This window comes from Gymnodraco acuticeps, unplaced genomic scaffold (assembly GCF_902827175.1).
Source record: "Gymnodraco acuticeps unplaced genomic scaffold, fGymAcu1.1, whole genome shotgun sequence".
Classification (NCBI taxonomy): Eukaryota; Metazoa; Chordata; class Actinopteri; order Perciformes; family Bathydraconidae; genus Gymnodraco; species Gymnodraco acuticeps.
The window spans coordinates 687,357-707,359 of record NW_022990068.1 but is presented as its reverse complement, the minus strand read 5'-3'; the positions used below and the strand labels follow the sequence as shown (position 1 = coordinate 707,359).

The 20,003-nt window shown below is 39.4% G+C and overlaps 1 protein-coding gene across 1 annotated transcript in view; it reads left to right on the top strand.

The window, feature by feature from the left end:
- LOC117546029 (collagen alpha-6(IV) chain-like) overlaps positions 1-17,360 on the top strand; it is a gene marked incomplete in the record, with an annotated part of 155,450 nt that extends 138,090 nt beyond the window's left edge. The window contains 20 exon segments of the mRNA XM_034216110.1: positions 1,438-1,608; positions 2,473-2,616; positions 2,924-3,046; positions 3,367-3,548; positions 4,552-4,615; positions 4,689-4,763; positions 5,151-5,258; positions 5,876-5,983; positions 7,105-7,296; positions 8,591-8,707; positions 9,296-9,457; positions 9,546-9,644; positions 9,870-10,022; positions 10,947-11,063; positions 11,955-12,146; positions 15,221-15,274; positions 15,277-15,391; positions 15,641-15,710; positions 15,712-15,756; positions 16,910-17,360. Of these exon segments, the coding sequence (XP_034072001.1) occupies positions 1,438-1,608; positions 2,473-2,616; positions 2,924-3,046; positions 3,367-3,548; positions 4,552-4,615; positions 4,689-4,763; positions 5,151-5,258; positions 5,876-5,983; positions 7,105-7,296; positions 8,591-8,707; positions 9,296-9,457; positions 9,546-9,644; positions 9,870-10,022; positions 10,947-11,063; positions 11,955-12,146; positions 15,221-15,274; positions 15,277-15,391; positions 15,641-15,710; positions 15,712-15,756; positions 16,910-17,170 (2,552 nt within the window).
- Positions 17,361-20,003: the final 2,643 nt, after the last annotated feature.

The window sequence follows — 20,003 nt, the reverse complement described above, 5'->3', positions numbered from 1 at the left end:
AAGTAGGTCCTATATTTTGTAGGTACTGAGTTATCTAGAGGTTTAATTTGAGCAACTAACTATTTAAATGTAATCTCATTTGGTAGATAACTCCTAAATGTTGGAAATAATTATAAGAAATAATGAAAAGTGTTGGTTCCTTCTCTGCACGTAAACAAGATACATTTAAAAACAACTTAGTATGTGGATCATGTTTTCATCCAATTTGTGAATCTATTGTACATGCTGAAAGGACAACTGATTGTAGGACAGTTGAAAAATATATTTTACAACTCAATTAAAGATCAGAACATTAAGATGGACATTTCCGCTGCTACAGATCCAGAAACATAACGTTTATTATGAAATGTGACTTCTAACCCTCCTAGTTCCTCCTGAAGTGTAATCTATACTAAGATGTGATTATTGCATTAGTGTGTGTGACAACTGGCTTTTTAACAAGCACCTTAGAAACCTCTTAAAAAAGGACTTTTAATTTCAACGCATCCATTCATCGTGCTCAATTAGTGCGAGGTTATAAACATGTCATGGTTTGAATGTACTTTAGATGGGTGTGTTGAAAACTGTCCTCTTTTTAAGGAAGTCAACAGTAGTGATAGTCTGCTAGCACAACTTGGCGGTTGAGAAAACGCTAATTCAGCCTGGAATTGCACTTGAGATTTTTATTTCTTTGGATAAAATATTGCAGATTTGATCTAGAATGTGTAAACTATTTAAATCCCTTTTTATAATGAGCTGAAATTATTTAATAACAAGTGCAATTGCAGCCTAACCAAAGCAATGACACGACGTAGTTGTTTGCATTGTACTTTTTTGCCAAACTGTGTTTTAATAATAGAAATAAATCATAAAGTGCTATATTTATTAATGAACTTAGCTATTGTGTTGGAGGTAAGTTACATTACAGGTAAGATTAGGTGTTTCTTTCAGAGCTTTTTCTTCACTTAAGTGAAAAAATGAAATTATTTTGTCTATTTTTTTATTTTATTTTATTTATTTCGATTGTGTAAAAGAATAATACAAAGAAATTATAGTAATAATGAAATGAATGTATTATACTATACAAAGTTAATCAGTGTCAAATTGATAAACAAAAATATTACTGACTTAAAAATTATAATATATAAACAAATGATTTACCTGATTACAAATTCGAAAAGGACTGGGTATTTAATTCTCGCAAAAACTAAATTATTAACATATATACTTTGTTTTTTCTTAAAAATCTATTAGTATTTAGATTTAGCCTATATGTCCATGTATACTGTTCTCCTTCTGACTAAATTCCTCCTTCCTTTTCTCCACTTAAGTGTATGAAAAAGTGAAATTACTATGTCTATTAGTGTATAGATTTAGCCTATACTTCCTTCTCCTTCTGACTAAATTCCTCCGCCTTTCTTTTGCCCGTCTCGCCGTCCTTCGTCCGTCCCCCCTCAGGTTTCCCCGGTACAAAGGGAGACAGAGGAGACCCAGGTTTCCCAGGACCAGCGGGGATGAAGGGGACCCCCGGCGTGCCCGGTACCCCTGGATCTCCGGGGCCCCGAGGACCCTCCGGACCCCCCGGACCGGGAACTAGAGACGGGATCCCAGGAACACCGGGAAGAAAGGGTAGGCTGGAGATGCTGTTTATCATCAAAGTACTTACTGGTGGGAAGTAGTGGAGTACAAATATTGCATTACTGTACTTAAGTACATTTTTCTATACCTGTACTTTCTACTTCTTACATGTTGATTTGAACACGATCCGTGTATCCATCATTTCCTGGTCTTCTCTAAAGAAGAGGGACCAATGGAAACGTTGTCATGTTGCCGTTGTTCAGCATGGAAACATTCATTAGCTAACAATGACATTATTGTTCTATTCATATAAAGGGAGGTCAGGTACTCTTTAAAACAGCTGCTAGCTATGGGTACTTTTTACTGAAGTACATTTCAAAGTCTTTACTTTGACTTGAGTAAAGAAGTTTAGTCAGTACTTCTACTTTTACCAGAGTACTTTTAAACACGAGTATCTGTACTTCTACTTGAGTAAAGGATGTGTGTACCATCTCTGGTACTCACATGTCTTTGCATTAGGGCTGTGATTTGGGGACCTAACGCAACACTAGGGAGAATCAAGATTCAAAGGTTTTATTGTCATAAAGCTACAGTGTAGAAATGGCAATGAAATTCTTCTGACCTGATCTCCTCCAACAATGCAACATATATAATAAAATACAAAGATAAAAAAATATACATGTCAATAGAATATGATAGTGTAAATCAGCAAGGTTTATTTGATTGCATGTTTTCCTATTGTAATGTATTGAATGGTGTTTCTATGTCTTCCTGTTGCTGTAAAGTTAGATTAGGAAGATATCATAGAGTCTTATCAGTGATTCTGAATCAAGTTTGATCTCAACGCACAGCTGATGGTTTGTTCACAATATTTCAAGGATTCAGTGACATTTTGATTTTCTGTGTTTTCCACAGGTGAGTCAGGTTTCCCAGGACTCATGGGCTTCCCTGGACTCCCGGGACGTCCTGGATCTTCTGGTTTCCCTGGAGGGAAAGGACAGTCTGGAGGACAGGGTAGAAACGGACTCAACGGCGGCCCCGGGTACTCCGGAGCGAAAGGTAAAGCATCCAGAATGAAGTAAGATAAGATGGAACTCTATTTATCTCACAGTGAAAAGTTGTGCATTCGTATGAACATGTTAAATATATTTACATAAGTGTGCAGATGAGAGTGCAGGTTACTTAGTAGTGTGTCACAAAAGGCCAAAAGCAGAGGGAAATCAACGACCTTGTATAGCAGAGAAAATGAGTCTTTAATCTACTTAACATGAAAAAGAAATACTGATGATTACGACCAAAAAATGTGGTTAAAGTTGCATTTTAACGAACTGAAGGACTCTCATAATGTGTGTTTCCCCTCCTTCAGGTGACAGAGGATACCCCGGCTCCCCCGGTCTGCCCTCCCCTCCGTTCAGATCAGAGTTTGTAGAAAAAGGAGAACCAGGAAACAACGGAGGCAGCAGCCTTCCTGGGTTCCCCGGACCCAGAGGTAGATCTACTTCCTGTTTATCTGTTATTGTTGACATCTGAGACACAGACAACGTGAACGTCTTCTCAAAGCTGCTTCTAAAGTATCAATTCATATTGTGTGATTTATATTTTAAGTGTTTTTTTAACCCGGGTATGTATAGTGTTATTATTGTATTATTCTTTTAAGTGTTTTTATATTCGTATTACTTTTTTTTGTATTATTGTTATTATCTTTAATATTATTTGTAATTGTTTGTATTTCATTATTATTATTCTTAATATTATGTTTTTTTATTTGTATTATTCTGATGATCTGATTATATCTGCCTCTGCTCTCAGGTGACAAGGGTTTCCCGGGTCAACCTGGTCGTCAGGGTCTTTCCGGACTTCCTGGTTACGCCGAACAGAGCAAAGGACAGCCTGGAGTACCTGGTTACCCCGGGCAACCAGGTACACCAGGATACCCCGGACCAAAGGGAGAATCTGGTATTATGGGATTCCCCGGCATGGCTGGACCGAGGGTAAGAAAACAACACATCTTTTTACTTTGACTTTTCTTTCTACTTGAGATGTGTTTGATTTGATTTATTTCGAATGTGTAAAACAATCATAAAAACAAATAATAATGAAATGAAACATGAGAATTATGATACTACCCTTTAAGTTTGTTTATTTATTTTTATTATATATACTATTTCAGCGGTTCCCAACCTTTTTCAACTCAGGGCCCAAAAATGTTGCGACCCACATTCAACCATAAACAATATGGAGGCTAAATAAAGTTCTGATTGGTCAATTCAGAACATGTGACACGTTGTAAATCCAGTAGAACAGACCGCTGTCAAGGACTGTAATAACCGTTGCTAAGGAGGATTAAGAAAGAGAAATTAAATCTTAATAATGAAATGTTTCCACACAAATCATAATGTTTTGCAAATGATTTGGTGACCCACTTGCAATGCCTTCGCGGACCACTAGGGGGCCGCGGCCCACAGGTTGGGAACCGCTGTACTATTTTGTATGTTCTTTCCCACTATGACTATGTATGTCATTAAGTATGGTATTCCTGTCATGCTTATGATTTCCACCCCAAAGAAGTCTGTACTATTGCTTAAAAAAATATTTGAAACAGAGAATTATTATACTAAACAAACTTAAGCAGTGGCAAATTGATATACTAAAATATTACTGACTTACAAATTATATATAAACAAATGAACTACCTAATAATTACACATCCGAAAAGGGGTGGGAAGCAGGTTACACAAATGTAATCCCACCCCTTCTCCCTAAAACTAAATTACTAACATATATATATTTCGTTTTTGCTTAAAAAATATATTTCGGGACTCCACGTGGTGTGTGTTTTGTTTTTACGTTATCCTTACATTTCTGCCTCATGTCATTTGAACTTGTGTTCTTTCTTGTGAAGCACTTTGTGAATTGTATTTCTGTAAAAGCTGCTATACTAAATAAACGTATTATTATTATTACCAATGAGACTCACTGATTGGATGCTTTCAGGGTGATGACGGCACACCTGGTTTCAATGGAAATCCTGGAGAAAATGGCCGACCAGGAGGCAAAGGTGAAAAAACACCAATCATATGTGTTTATGAAAGTGTAAATGCAGACTTTGACTCACGTATTTTGTTCCTCAGGTTCTCCCGGAGAGAGCTATGGTTATCCCGGAAGATCGGGAGCTAAAGGACAACCCGGAGATTCAGGCTACCCAGGTAACACCCACCATGTTTGATTTTAAGACTCTTATACCAACAATAGCTCCTATGCCCTGCTTTTAACCTACCAAAAGATTGTTAAAACATATAATACAGTACTTGAATCTTTGTGTATTCACATTTCCGCATAGTAGTAAAAAGAAAAGTCGCTAACTCCCTAACTGTGTGCGGACTTGTACTGTTTTTATTCCCTTTTTTTTGCTTATATTTAAACCATAATTGCTTCTTTTAATATATACCTTTTCTACCAGAATACATTTTGTTTTCCCAGGTTTTATAAGCAAGAAATGTACATTATCATATATACAGTGTTTCACTCGTTTTAAGACATCTCATTCATTCCCAAAAAGATGTATTTCACACCGTATTGATGTCTCTCTTCAGGCGGGCGTGCGAATGACGGCGCTCCCGGGGACAACGGTTTCCCAGGAGGTCCAGGCTACCCCGGATCAAAGGGAGGTCCAGGTGATGGAGGCCGTTCTGGAATAATGGGTAAGAGATAAAAACGCTGCAATGACAAACTGATTTTTAAGAGACGAGTAAAAATCACATTCTTAATAAAATAATTACTTTCTGTCCTTTTTAATGTCCTATCTTGTCGTCTTCTTTCCTTTCCTTTCCTTTCCTTACCTTTAATTGTATTTCCTTTCCTTCTGAAGTCTCTTTCCTTTCCTTACCTTTCATTTCCTTCCCTCTCCTTTCCTTTCCTTTCTTTTCCGAAACGTATTTCCTTTATTTTGGTTAACTTCTTACCCTAATTTTCTTTTGTTTCCTTTACTTTCCTTTGATTTACTTCCTATCCTATCCTGTTCTTCCTTTCCTCAAACCCAATTTCCTTTCCTCTCCTATCCCTTCTTTTTCTCAACCTGATCCCCTTTCCTGTTTCGTTTCCTATTGCCTTTCACTATCCTCTCGTCCTGTCCGACCCCTCTCCTCTCCTGTCCTTTCTTTTTCGCAACCTGCTTTCCTTTCTTTTGATTCGCTTCCTTTCCTAAAACCAATTTCCCATCCTTCCCTCTACTGTCTACATCGCACATTTTTAAGAAACGAGTAAAACTCACATTCAGAGGAAGCTAGATTGTAACATGTTCACCTCCTTCCCTCTGCAGGCTCCCCTGGTTTCCCCGGGCCAAAAGGTCAGTCTGGATATCCAGGAAGACCAGGAGCAGACGGGACTCCTGGACCTCCTGCTGGGCCTGGAGGTCCCGGAGCCAAAGGTGAGACGATTATTACACTTTCTTTCAAGACTGTACTCAAGAGTTTGAAGCTTCAGTGATAACGCTAACATTCAAATGTGCGTGTGTGAGGCTAGGGCAGGAACGCTTAGCTTAGCTTAGCTTAGCTTAGCTTAGCTTAGCTTAGCTTAGCTTAGCTTAGCTTAGATTAGCTTAGATTAGCTTAGCTTAGTTTAGCTTAGTTTAGCTTAAGGGCTGAACACTGGGTTAAAAGGCTAGCCAAGCTCCGTGCAAAGATTAAAAAAGTTCTGGAAAAGCTTCAATAATATAAGAAATGTGTTATAAAATGTTAAATATTTAGCTTTTGAGATGCTTGTTGGTTGATTTTGTTGCTTTTGGTAAGCATAGGTTATCTGTTTCCCCCTGTTTCTCATCTTGATGCTAAACTAAGCTAAGAAATACACCGGCATAGCAAAGCAGTAAATTATCAGCATTTGTATACAGTGTGATTAACAAGCAAATGTTTTTCTATATACTAAAAGTTATATGTAAAATCGTATGAATGTTCTTTTTTTGTTTATGAAGGACGTAGCTAAGTGAATAAAGTTTATTTAGTGTGTTTCCTGAGGAGTTTGAAGCTTCAGTGATAACGTTGACATTTAAATGTTAATTTTTCAGGTTTTTGTGGCTGGTTTATTTCACCTTAATTCGGTTTTAACTCTGTATTTTGGCATTTGTAGGATTAGATTCCAGTGGTTGCTTCATAGGATTGTTTCTCACTTGTTTCATTCAAACATTTCCAATTACTCCAGAGCATTGTAAAGACCATAAGTCAAACATTTACTGGCTTAAAAAAAGCACAGATCATTTCCAATATTCTCATGTTTTAATGTCACCAAATAATCAGTTTCAATCCATTGAGTGTTGGCATATAAGTGGATAAAAACTGGAACTGGACAGTACATTTCTTGCACTAGTTTATCTGTTTTATTTGTTGTATGTCCTATATATATGTCGCACTGTTAGAGGAGCCTGAGACCTACGTTTTTCATTGCCATATCTACACTGTAGCTAATGTGCAAATGACAATAAAAGCCTTGAAACTTTAAACCTGAAACGTATTACCCCAGTATGAACAAACCCTCTCTGTTGTGTTTGTGCAGGTTTACCTGGATCCCCTGGTTTGGATGGTCTTAATGGCCTCGCTGGACCTAAAGGCCTCCCAGGAACACCAGGTGGAAACGCTGGAGGTCGTCCAGGAGCTTCCGGTATTCCCGGTCTGAAGGGAGAGAGAGGATCCTCCTACCCTGGGGGACCAGGATACCCCGGAGGCAAGGGACAGAGAGGAGACCAAGGTGAGCTTCACGGGAATTAAAGGTCACCTATTATGCAAAATCCTCTACTTCATGTCTCTTCTACATCAACATGTGTCCCCTCTTCTTCATGTCTCTTCTACATCAACATGTGTCCCCTCTTCTTCATGTCTCTTCTACATCAACATGTGTCCCCTCTGTGTGAAGAGACTCTGAAAGTTTCAGGAAAAAAGATTCTCTCCTTTTTGTCCTGATCCATTTCTATAAAAATGATCAGATTTTGGACACTTTATGATGTCATAACGATTTTTTGGCTCGTGTAACCATTAGCCAATCACCAACCAAGGTAACCCCCCCCCCCCCCCCCCCCCCCCCCCCCACCTTATCACCTGAATCTCCTCCTAGAGCACCATTAGGCGCTTTCACACCTGAGTACTTTTCCCTTTTAGTTCCGATAGTTCCTGGGATTTTGCGTTCACACCAAAAAGAGAACTTAGTTCATGAGAACTTTTTTCCCCTTTTCAGTCCCTGCTAGAGAGGTGCTACCCTCAGAAAGTTCCAATTTCTGATTGGCTGGGCGAATTGCAAACCACGCCCCGTAAAACTCGGAAAAGTTTTGTGAAGCCGCCATTGTGTTTGCTGGCATTAGCATGATTAGCATTAGCATTAGCCCCGCGCACCAACGGAGAGAGACTAACTTATGGCAACACAACATAAAACATGGGAGCGGTGGAGATGAGGAGGTGTCGGCGTTCTGGCGATTTACTCTGAAGGCTTCAGTAGAAGCTGCTGGGAGTCCCAGACTTCCGGCCGGGGACTTCGGGTGGCAGTATACGCCGTGAAGTGGTTTGCGGCCTGCCAGTAAACCCAAAGAAGAAGTGACGTCAGTGGCTTCATTTGCCTCATCCTCCCCCAGGGACTTATTCCGGTGTGAACGCGACCTGTACTTAGTTCCCAGCACTTAGTTCCATGGGGGAACTAAGTGCTGGGAACTAAGTACGGCAAAGTACTTGGTGTGAAAGCGCCTATTGTGTTCTTGTTAACCAAATCTCTCTCAGAGGGGCGTGGGGAGGGGCTCCTTATTTTCATCTAAAGTAACAGACAGAGAATCAGCACTTTGGAAACAGGGCTGAAACAGAGGGGATTATGGGTAATGCTGCAATGATGTGTTTGGTGTTTCAGACAAACACTTCAGAGACAGGTTCTGTATATATCTGAGACCTGTTATATATTGATGAAAAACAGTATAATAGGGGACCTTTAAAGAATACAGATAGAGTATGAATTAGCTAATATAAAAATATCAAAATGGTTTGTTTTTATTTGTGTGTGTCAGGTGGTCCCGGACGCTCAGGGTTCCCCGGTCTTCCCGGACCCCCCGGTCCCACGGTGGGATCAGACGTTCTTGGACCTCTTGGAGACCCAGGACTCCCTGGACTGGATGGAGAATATGGTAAATATGTTTACTTTCTGTCCTTTTTAATGTCCTATATTGTCCTCTTCTTTCCTTTCCTTACCTTTCATTTTCTTTCTTCTCCTTCTTAAGCCTCTTTCCTTACCTTTCCTTCCCTTTCCCTACATTTCCCTCCATTTCTTTTAACCCAATGTCCTTTCCTTTTGTTGTATTTCCCTCCTTTCTCTTAACCCAATTTAATGTCCTTCTCTCTCCTGTCCTTTCTTTTTCTCAACCTGCTTTCCTTTCTTTTGATTTACTTCCTTTTCTAAAACCAATTCCCCATCTTCCCCTCTACTGTCCCATCCTATCCTGTCCTTTTCTTTCCTTTAATTCCTTCCCTCTCCTTTCCTTTCCTACCCTCTCCTTTCCTTTCTTTTCCGAAACTTCCTTCCTTTATTTTGATTTACTTCTTACCCTAATTTTCTTTAGTTTCCTTTACTTTCTTTTGATTGACTTCCTTTCCTCAAACCCAATTTCCTTTCTTCTCCTAGCCTTTCCCTTTTTTTCTCAACCTGTTTCGTTTCCTATTTTCTTTCACTGTATCCTCTCGTCCTGACTCCTCTCCTTCTCTCCTCCTCTCCTCAGGTATCCAGGGTCCTCCAGGTCCTCCCGGTCCTCCTGGTCCCGGCACAGCTCAGGGAGACCGAGGAGACCCTGGACTCCCAGGTTTCCCAGGATCCCCCGGGAGAAAGGGAGAACCTGGTTTTCTCGGAGGCCCCGGACTCCCCGGAAGCCCCGGGTTCAAAGGTCAGTGAAGCTCCGATTGGCCTGTAAACAATATGAAATAAACCCCAAAAGAAAGTGTTAATGACAAATGTTTTGGGGTGTTTTTTAGGAGGAATAGGAGAGAGCGGATACAGCGGAGGTCCTGGTCTGAAGGGCTATCCCGGTGATTCTGGATATTACGGAAACAAAGGAGCCAAGGGAGTGCGAGGTAAGAGGACTTAAATAAGAAGTTAAGATGAGTTAATAAAAGTTAGGATAAGATAAGTTAAGCCGCTTTCCCTCTACGTTTTCGTGTTGTTGGTTTTTTGTTTTGTTCTTTCCGTTAACTGTCAAGTGGGAACTAAGTATTTTTTTGTACGTTTTTGTGTTAATTAAAAAAGCTCCATCTTATCTTATCTTATTTCCTCGTCTCTCTCCATCCCTTCCTCTCCAGGACGTCCCGGTCGTCAGGGAGCCCCCGGAGCCACGATTCCCAGGATACCGCAAGACTTCGAGCAACCCTACGGAGAAATTGGTTACCCCGGAGGAGGTGGAGGAAGCGGGACTCCTGGAGAACCCGGACAGCAGGGACTCCCCGGACGTTCAGGTGAGGAATCACACAGTCCAGATCTTTGTTTTTGTTACAATTTTTTCTTTTTGGTGATCACATTTTTATTGAGATTAATACACAACATGTACAATTTATTTTTTTAAATAAAATAACTAAAAGTACTTGAGAAAAAGTAAAAAAAGACAACAGCAATTACTTACAAAACATACAAAATGCAGAATACATATGTAAGCCAAAAATAATAATAATAATAATAATAATAATACAGACAAAGAGAAATAAAAAAATATATATAACAGATTTTTGTTACCATTAAAGACAAAAAAACGATATATATATTTTTAAGAAAAACGCCAAAAATGATATCTAAATGACAAGAAAACATCAGGTTTCGTTCTCATTATTTGGTTGTTCAAAGGAGTAGTTTAGTATTTAGTGAAAGTTAAATGAGAAGTTGGATTTCACTGTGAAGTCTGTGTGTGAGTTTATGGCGGGAATACTTAGCTTAGCTTAGCTTAGCTTAGCGTAAAGAATGAAAACTGGGTTAAAAGGCTAGCCAAGCTCTGTCCAAAGATTTAAAAAGTCCTGCAAAAACTTCAATAATACAATAAATGTATTATAACATGTTGAATATTTAACTTTTGAGATGCTTGTTGGTGTTTTTTTTTGCTTTTGGTTAGGATGTAGGTGATCTGTTTCTCGTCTTCATGCTAAGCTAAGAAAATACACTTTACTGGCATAGCAAAACTTCTCACCAGTAAACCATCAGTGTTTTTATACGGTGTGATTAACATACAAAGATTAAGATGCTTGTTGGTGGATTTTGTTGCTTTTGGTAAAGATGTAGTTTATCTGTTTCCACGTGTTTCTCGTCTTCATGCTAAGCTAAGCTAATACGAATAAAAAAACTGCTCTCTGGACTTTTTGTTGACGGCTGAGTGAACGTGTGTCCTGCTTTAGGGTCTAAGGGTCGTCCCGGTCCTGGAGGTAAACTGGGCCAGACTGGACCTCCTGGTTACCCCGGATCTATCGGTGAGGCCGGATCCCCCGGTTTCCCCGGACCCGCTGGAGAACAAGGTCAGACATTTACATGCTATGATAAACGTACTTATACCAGAAATCTCCCCCATACAAATACCTGGACTCTTTCTAAGTTAGTGTTAGAAAAATATCCCTGGTCACCGGCTTGAGCTTCAATCTCAGGATCCATGTATTTATGATCCTCTCCAGAATGGAAGTAGTCATCACATACAGAGCATCAACTAGTTCCTGAACAGTGTCCTTCACATGCTGATATACAAGAGAGGGAGTTACACAGTCACAAGATGGAGGAATACCGGTTCTCGTAGGTAATCATACATCCTGTCATGAACAAAATACTGAATTTTTTTCTCAAAATGTTGACTTTCTCTAAAAATTCTGACTTTCTCTAAAATTTCTGACTTTCTCTCAAAATTCTGACTTTCTCCAAATTTCAAAATTCTGTCTTTTTCTGAATACTTCAAAATGTTAACCACTCGTCCCCGGCTTGAGCTTCAACCTCAGGATCCATGTATTTATGATCCTCTCAAGAATGGAAGTAGTCATCACATACAGAGCATCAACTAGTTCCTGAACAGTGTCCTTCACATGCTGATATCAAGAGAGGGAGTCACACAGTCACAAGATGGAGGAATAGAAAGCAGTCTTCAATGTTTACTTCAGATTAGCTCCACGTCAGAAATGAGCATGCTTGTCATATGTCTATCTCCATAGAGGCTGAATCATCATGTTAATCACATAGCTATCATATGCCTCAAACAGTCCTGATGCTCTTCTAGGTAATCACACATCCTGTCATGTTCACAGCTACAGTTGGGATACCTTTGTTATCATGTGGACTCTGATATTGGATGAGTACATTCAGTGCTTCCCAACAGGTAGCATCGAAACAAACCTCTTATTTCTTCTTGTTGTCTCGTCCTCCAGGCGCCACTGGGTCCACGGGTCGCTCCGGACCCCCCGGGGCTGTGGGTCGTGGCTCAAGCATCGGATACACCCTGGTGAAGCACAGCCAGAACGCCCAAGTGCCCATGTGTCCTCAGGGCATGGCCACGCTGTGGGACGGGTACAGCCTGCTGTTCGTGGAGGGGCAGGAGAAGGCTCACAACCAGGACCTCGGTACGGAGAAACGTTTCATATTCAGTCGCTAACGTGATGTTACAGAGGTTTGAAGGACTGTTACCTTCATCTACCTTTGATTTGTGAGCTGATATATCCTGTCTGCACTTTCCACGATGGAAGCTTTGACCTAAATTACCAAAAGTAATAGGATTCATGAGCGTACTAAAGACAAGACGAGAATAGTGTTTTAGTTTCAGCTCAAAACATAATTTTTTTTATCCTTACATCTAAAACGTGACACTGTGAGTGTTGGATGTTAAAATCTTACTGAACTTAAAATGTTTTTTACACAAAGCTACAGTGTAGAAAGGGCAATGACATTCTTCTGACCTGAGCTCCTCCAACAATGCAACATATGTAATAAAATACAAAAATCCAAAGTAAAAAGTAGTGCAAAAGTACACACATCCTTTACTCAAGTAGAAGTACAGATACTCGTGTTTAAAGATACTCTGGTAAAAGTAGAAGTGCTGACTAAACTTCTTTTAGAGGTTGAGAGAAGACCAGGAAATGATGGATACACGGATCGTATTCAAATCAATAGGCACGCAATGACTCTAAAGAATAATGATCACGCACCAAACACACATTCAGACTAAAGGAACCAGCTGTTTGGAAAATGAGAGAAGTAGAAAGTACAGGTATTTGAGTTCAACATGTAAGAAGTAGAAAGTGCAGGTATTTGAGTTCAACATGTAAGAAGTAGAAAGTACAGGTATTTGAGTTCAACATGTAAGAAGTAGAAAGTACAGGTATTTGAGTTCAACATGTAAGAAGTAGAAAGTACAGGTATTTGAGTTCAACATGTAAGAAGTAGAAAGTACAGGTATTGAGTTCAACATGTAAGAAGTAGAAAGTACAGGTATTTGAGTTCAACATGTAAGAAGTAGAAAGTACAGGTATTTGTGTTCAACATGTAAGAAGTAGAAAGTACAGGTATTTGAGTTCAACATGTAAGAAGTAGAAAGTACAGGTATTTGGGTTCAACATGTAAGAAGTAGAAAGTACAGGTATTTGTGTTCAACATGTAAGAAGTAGAAAGTACAGGTATTTGGGTTCAACATGTAAGAAGTAGAAAGTACAGGTATTTGTGTTCAACATGTAAGAAGTAGAAAGTACAGGTATTTGGGTTCAACATGTAAGAAGTAGAAAGTACAGGTATTTGTGTTCAACATGTAAGAAGTAGAAAGTACAGGTATTTGAGTTCAACATGTAAGAAGTAGAAAGTACAGGTATTTGTGTTTCAACATGTAAGAAGTAGAAAGTACAGGTATTTGTGTTCAACATGTAAGAAGTAGGAAAGTACAGGTATTTGGGTTCAACATGTAAGAAGTAGAAAGTACAAGGTATTTGAGTTCAACATGTAAGAAGTAGAAAGTACAGGTATTTGTGTTCAACATGTAAGAAGTAGAAAGTACAGGTATTTGTGTTCACACATGTAAGAAGTAGAAAGTCAGGTATTTTGTGTTCAACATGTAAGAAAGTAGAAAGTACAGGTATTTGGGTTCAACATGTAAGAAGTAGAAAGTACAGGTATTTGTGTTCAACATGTAAGAAGTAGAAAGTACAGGTATTTGGGTTCAACATGTAAGAGTAGAAAGTACAGGTATTTGTGTTCAACATGTAAGAAGTAGAAAAGTACAGGTATTTGAGTTCAACATGTAAGAAGTAGAAAGTACAGGTATTTGTGTTCAACATGTAAGAAGTAGAAAGTACAGGTCTTTGTGTTTCAACATGTAAGAAGTAGAAAGTACAGGTATTTGGGTTTCACATGTAAGAAGTAGAAAGTACAGGTATTTGTGTTCAACATGTAAGAAGTAGAAAGTACAGGTATTTGGTTCAACATGTAAGAAGTAGAAAGTACAGGTATTTGTGTTCAACATGTAAGAAGTAGAAAGTACAGGTATTTGTGTTCAACATGTAAGAAGTAGAAAGTACAGGTATTTGGGTTCAACATGTAAGAAGTAGAAAGTACAGGTATTTGTGTTCAACATGTAAGAAGTAGAAAGTACAGGTATTGGGTTCAACATGTAAGAAGTAGAAAGTACGGTATTTGTGTTCAACATGTAAGAAGTAGAAAGTACAGGTATTTTGGGTTCAACATGTAAGAAGTAGAAAGTACAGGTATTTGGGTTCAAAATGTAAGAAGTAGAAAGTTCAGGCATTGTGTTCAACATGTAAGAAGTAGAAAGTACAGGTATTTGGGTTCAACATGTAAGAAAGTAGAAAGTACAGGTATTTGAGTTCAACATGTAAGAAGTAGAAAGTACAGGTATTTGAGTTCAACATGTAAGAAGTAGAAAGTACAGGTATTTGTGTTCAACATGTAAGAAGTAGAAAGTACAGGTATTTGGGTTCAACATGTAAGAAGTAGAAAGTTCAGGTATTTGGGTTTAACATGTAAGAAGTAGAAAGTACAGGTATTTGGGTTTAACATGTAAGAAGTAGAAAGTACAGGTATTTGGGTTTAACATGTAAGAAGTAGAAAGTACAGGTATTTGGGTTCAACATGTAAGAAGTAGAAAGTACAGGTATTTGGGTTCAACATGTAAGAAGTAGAAAGTACAGGTATTTGGGTTTAACATGTAAGAAGTAGAAAGTACAGGTATTTGGGTTCAACATGTAAGAAGTAGAAAGTACAGGTATTTGGGTTTAACATGTAAGAAGTAGAAAGTACAGGTATTTGTGTTCAACATGTAAGAAGTAGAAAGTACAGGTATTTGTGTTCAACATGTAAGAAGTAGAAAGTTCAGGTATTTGGGTTCAACATGTGAGAAGTAGAAAGTACAGGTATTTGGGTTCAACATGTAAGAAGTAAAAGTAAAAAGTCAAATAAGTAGTGGAGTAAAGTACTGATACCAGAAACATGTACTTAAGTACAGTAACGAAGTATTTGTACTCCACTACTTCCCACCTCTGCACTGTTGGAGGAGCCTGTGACTTCAGTTTTTCATTGACTACACTGTAGCTACTGTGCTAATTGTCTCCCCTCTCTCCCCTCTCTCCCCTCTCTCCCCTCTCTCCCCTCTCTCCCCTCTCTCCCCTCTCTCTCTCTCTCTCTCTCTCTGCAGGTCAGCCGGGGTCTTGTCTCCCCCGCTTCAGCACCATCCCCTTCCTCTACTGCTCCCCAACGAGGTGTGTTACTACGCCTCTCGAAACGACAAATCCTATTGGCTCTCCACCAGTGCTCCCATTCCCATGATGCCCGTTGCCGAGCAACAGATCCAGCAATACATCAGCAGGTACTGGCCCTCGTTCAGAACTGCAGGATTCATACATTCACAAACTAAACACCCTGAAACTAATCCTAACTGTATTTCCCACCAACGTATGCTGGAGCAAAAGTCCCTACGTATGTTCTGTCTATAAAAGTAGATTTCTTTGCCGTTTTTATGACAGAAATTATGTTTTTGTTACGCTGCGGTGTAGATGAAAGCTACTGGGTGACTAACTAAAACAATAATTGCCTCTCTCCTGTCCTTATCTTCCAGGTGTTCAGTATGTGAGGCTCCCTCTCTGGCTGTAGCCGTGCACAGCCAGGATCTGAGCATCCCCACCTGCCCCCCCCGGCTGGAGGAGTCTCTGGATCGGATACTCCTTCCTCATGGTAAAACAAACACTATCAATAACTCACAATACACCCTAAAAATCACATTTAGACGTGTTTTAGTGAGATAAGGTAAATAGGAAAGCGTTTTCTTCATATATGTTCACATTTTTTGTGTAATTTTGGCGTAATGGATTGACTTTACTGTCATTGTATACATACACCCATTGAGGAACATGGTTCATATAAAATGTTGTCCAAAATACCTATTTTCTACAACATTTTAACATTTATCAGCTTGTTAAACATTTATCAGCTTGTTAACATTTATCAGCTTGTTAAACATGTCCCTTCCTCATGGTCAACTTTAAATGACTCACATTAAGCCTCCACAATTACACCAAACTACTGATAGATGTCTCCAGGTAATACTAATGTCCATTTCAATAGGGTTAACGTATTTTCTTTATCCGAAGCTAGGGTAGAAAATACCAGATGGTGTCGTTTTCTGTACAGATAGCTAAGACCCTTGAGGCCCTCAAACTAGGTTTTTTCTTACTTTCAATAAATGAAGAAGTTAAAGCCGAAGACAACTGTCTTTTCCGAGTGAGATGGCTCTATTTTCTACAATATTTAAAGCATTATCAGCTTGCAAAACATGTCCCATTTGCTCTCCTAAAATGGTTAGGTTAATGCCTTCTTAACATGCTGCTCTGACTAAACGATTTCCCAATTTGCAATCAATAAAGAATATCTCATCTAAACACCTGAACTTTTGATAGAACATCCATAACATTCATCTGTTTGCAACTTACACATTATGTATCTAATATATCATATTCCAATGACTTGTACTCTTCTTGCACTATTTCTATTCTATTTTATTCGTATTTACTTTCACTATTGTATCTGTGTTATTGTGTTGCACTGTAGGAGGGGCAAATGAGACATGTTTAGCAAGCTGATAATTGTTAAAATGTTGTAGAAAATAGAGCCATTTCACTCGGAAAAGACGGTTCTCTTCGGCTTTAACTTCCACATGTATTCAAACTAAGAACACATATTTAAATCCTAGTTTGAGGGCCTCAAGGGTCTTAGCTATCTGTACAGAATGCAGACAGAATTCATTGACATAACCACACTGTAGCTAATGTACAAATGACAATAAAAGCCTTGAATCTAATAAATACTAAATGTCCCTCTCTCCGTGCAGCACACAGCGGCGGGATCTGAAGGTGGCGGTCAGTCTCTGAATTCCCCCGGTTCTTGTCTGGAGGATTTCCGCGCCACGCCGTTCATCGAGTGCAACGGAGCCAAGGGATCCTGCCACTTCTTCGCCAACGAATACAGCTTCTGGCTCACCACCGTGCAGCCGGGCACGGAGTTCCTCTACTCCCCCGGACAGGAGACCCTGAAGGGCGGCCAGGAGAGATCCAGAGTCAGCCGCTGCCAAGTCTGCAGCAAGCTGTTGTAGTATCAGCACCTTGGAGGAGAACAAGAGGTGTTAAAGGTCACCTATTATGCAAAATCCACTTCTCCATGTCTCTTCTTCATCAACATGTGTCCCCTCTTCTTCATGTCTCTTCTACATCAACATGTGTCCCCTCTTCTTCATGTCTCTTCTACATCAACATGTGTCCCCTCTTCTCCATGTCTCTTCTACATCAACATGTGTCCCCTCTTCTCCATGTCTCTTCTTCATCAACATGTGTCCCCTCTTCTTCATGTCTCTTCTACATCAACATGTGTCCCCTCTTCTTCATGTCTCTTCTACATCAACATGTGTCCCCTCTTCTCCATGTCTCTTCAACATCAACATGTGTCCCCTCTTCATGTCTCGTCTACATCAACATGTGTCCCCTCTTCTTCATGTCTCGTCTACATCAACATGTGTCCCCTCTTCTTCATGTCTCTTCTACATCAAAACCATTAACCAATCACCAACCAAGGTAACCCCTCCCCCCCACCTTATCACCTGAATCTCCTCCTAGAGCTCCATTGAGTTCTTTGTAACCAAATCTCTCTCAGAGGGGCGTGGGGAGGGGCTCCTTATTTTCATCTAAAGTAACAGACAGAGAATCAGCACTTTGGAAACAGGGCTGAAACAGAGGGGATTATGGGTAATGCTGCAATGTTAGTGTTTGGAGCCAATCAGAGACATGTTTTGTATATATCTGAGACCTGTGCTAGATTGATGAAAAACAGTATAATAGGTGACCTTTAAGGAGGAGAAAATCTATAAAAGAACACTGACTGAAAAGAAGCCCCTCTCTCCTGCTTCTCCAAAAACAACATCAGAGTTTTAGGAATGAATTGCTTATTAAAATGTTTAAAAAAAGGAGCGTTGAGGAAATGGAAAGAGAAGAGCTGCATATGTTGTGGTTCTTCTCCAGATCATCACCGACAATGGTGCTATTGTGTATGTGTTTATTTTGTGTCTGTTGTCTCGTTATTCTTTTTTTTGGTGAGGATCATTCTCGGCTACCTCGGAGAGTGCCAACCCACTTTGGATAGCACCGATTACACCACATGTGCTTCGGATGAATCAGTTTTAAGTCGGTTTTGTTTGAAAGTTGGTTAAAATTAAAGTCTTAATTTCTGTGAACTGATCCAACTGAAGTAAAATCACCTGATTCCTGTTCAAAAACGCCTTTTTAGTGAATTAGCCGCCATAAAACGTTGCTTTTTTTGTATTTACCGCCCTCTGCACCTGCTTTAAATGCATTCATCTCACAGGTTACCTTAAGAGAAACAACCAATTTAAATATTCTCGCAAAAGAGGGTTTTATTCGTATGGAAATCAAATAACCCAGACACGTTTTAAGGCAGAAAAGAACCAGATGTATCCAAATCCTTTCGATAATTTCCACGTTTGCTCATTTGATTTGATTCTCTATCAACACAACAACTTATGTGGCGACCAAACTCCAATATCGCAGCTTCAAAGTAAGCGTTTTCAGACAATAACGGTACGTCCACACGGCAGCGTTGCGTTGAAGCTTGCCGGTGCTCGTGACTGGCGTGCGACCAACAACCAATCACATTAATCTCGGACACACAAGCACGCGATTTGATTGGCTAGAGCTTGAAAAGTTCTCAACTTTCGAAGCGAGCAACGGAGGCAAAGCAAAGCGTGACGTCACCCTCATTCAAATTGGAAGTGTCTCCGTTAACGCACGCGACGCTGCCGTGTGGACGTACCGTAACATGTTCCTTTTGACGTTACTTTCAGCGCTTTCTACAGTCAGATTTTCATCAGGAATGATCTGTAACTTGGCGACCTGGAAGTTAGGAAATATGAACGTGTAAAGTATCACGAGCTTGTAAGATCCTTCTTTTCTGGAAATAATAGTTAAAAAGGAGCTTTTATTAAAGACTTCCTTAGTCCACCTGCTAGTGAAGCTAGTAAGTGGCACTTGAGTTAAAGTTCGCAATTTGCCGTTGCCGTTCAAAATCATGCAATAAAATGCCTCTGCAGTCGTTTTAAATTCACATTTTTCCTGTTTTATACGCCTTTTATATCTGTTCATTTCATTATGGTGCTACAATACCCTGACAGCTAACTTGAAAGACAACTTTTTAAGACATTAAACCGCATGCATTTCAAGGAATAAGCGACACTTGCTCAAAACAACTAGTTATGATTGATATATCTTCTATATATTGCACTGATAGGTTAGAATAATAGACCAAATCCACCTTCATCTTTACGTTGTGACCAAACTAGTGTTTTTCTTTTAAAATCACCCCAAACAAACACACACTGATAGATTTTGAATTATTGCTGTACATAGTGCTAACTGTATTTCCCACCAAAGTATGCAAAAGTCTATAAAGCTTTTATGTTTTTTTTTCCAGTCTGTATCTTTCGTCTGTCCTTGTATAAGAAATAGGAAGAAATACGTTTTTTCTGTCTATAAAAGTAGCCGTTTTATGACAGAATTTACGTTTTTTTTTTTACACTGCGGTGTCGATGAAATCCTCTTCTCATTATCGTTGGACGTTGAAAGCTTCTGGGTGACTTGTAACCACTATGACCACTGTGTCTAGCACATAGCGCTGTCTCTCTGCTGGTAGCCCTGATGTTGATGTCACAGCCTTTGTGGTTTTGTAATCTAGATTGTAATTATTTTACCTAAATCATGATACTATCCCCTGGTTTGTATTTACTGAGTTGGGAGGGAATGGGAAGATAATGATGTGTACATTAAATATTATGAGGAAACAAAACAAAATGCCTTTCGGATTGTGTTTTTATATGGAAAATATATTCGCCACTGATGATTTAACAGACCCCCGAACAACCG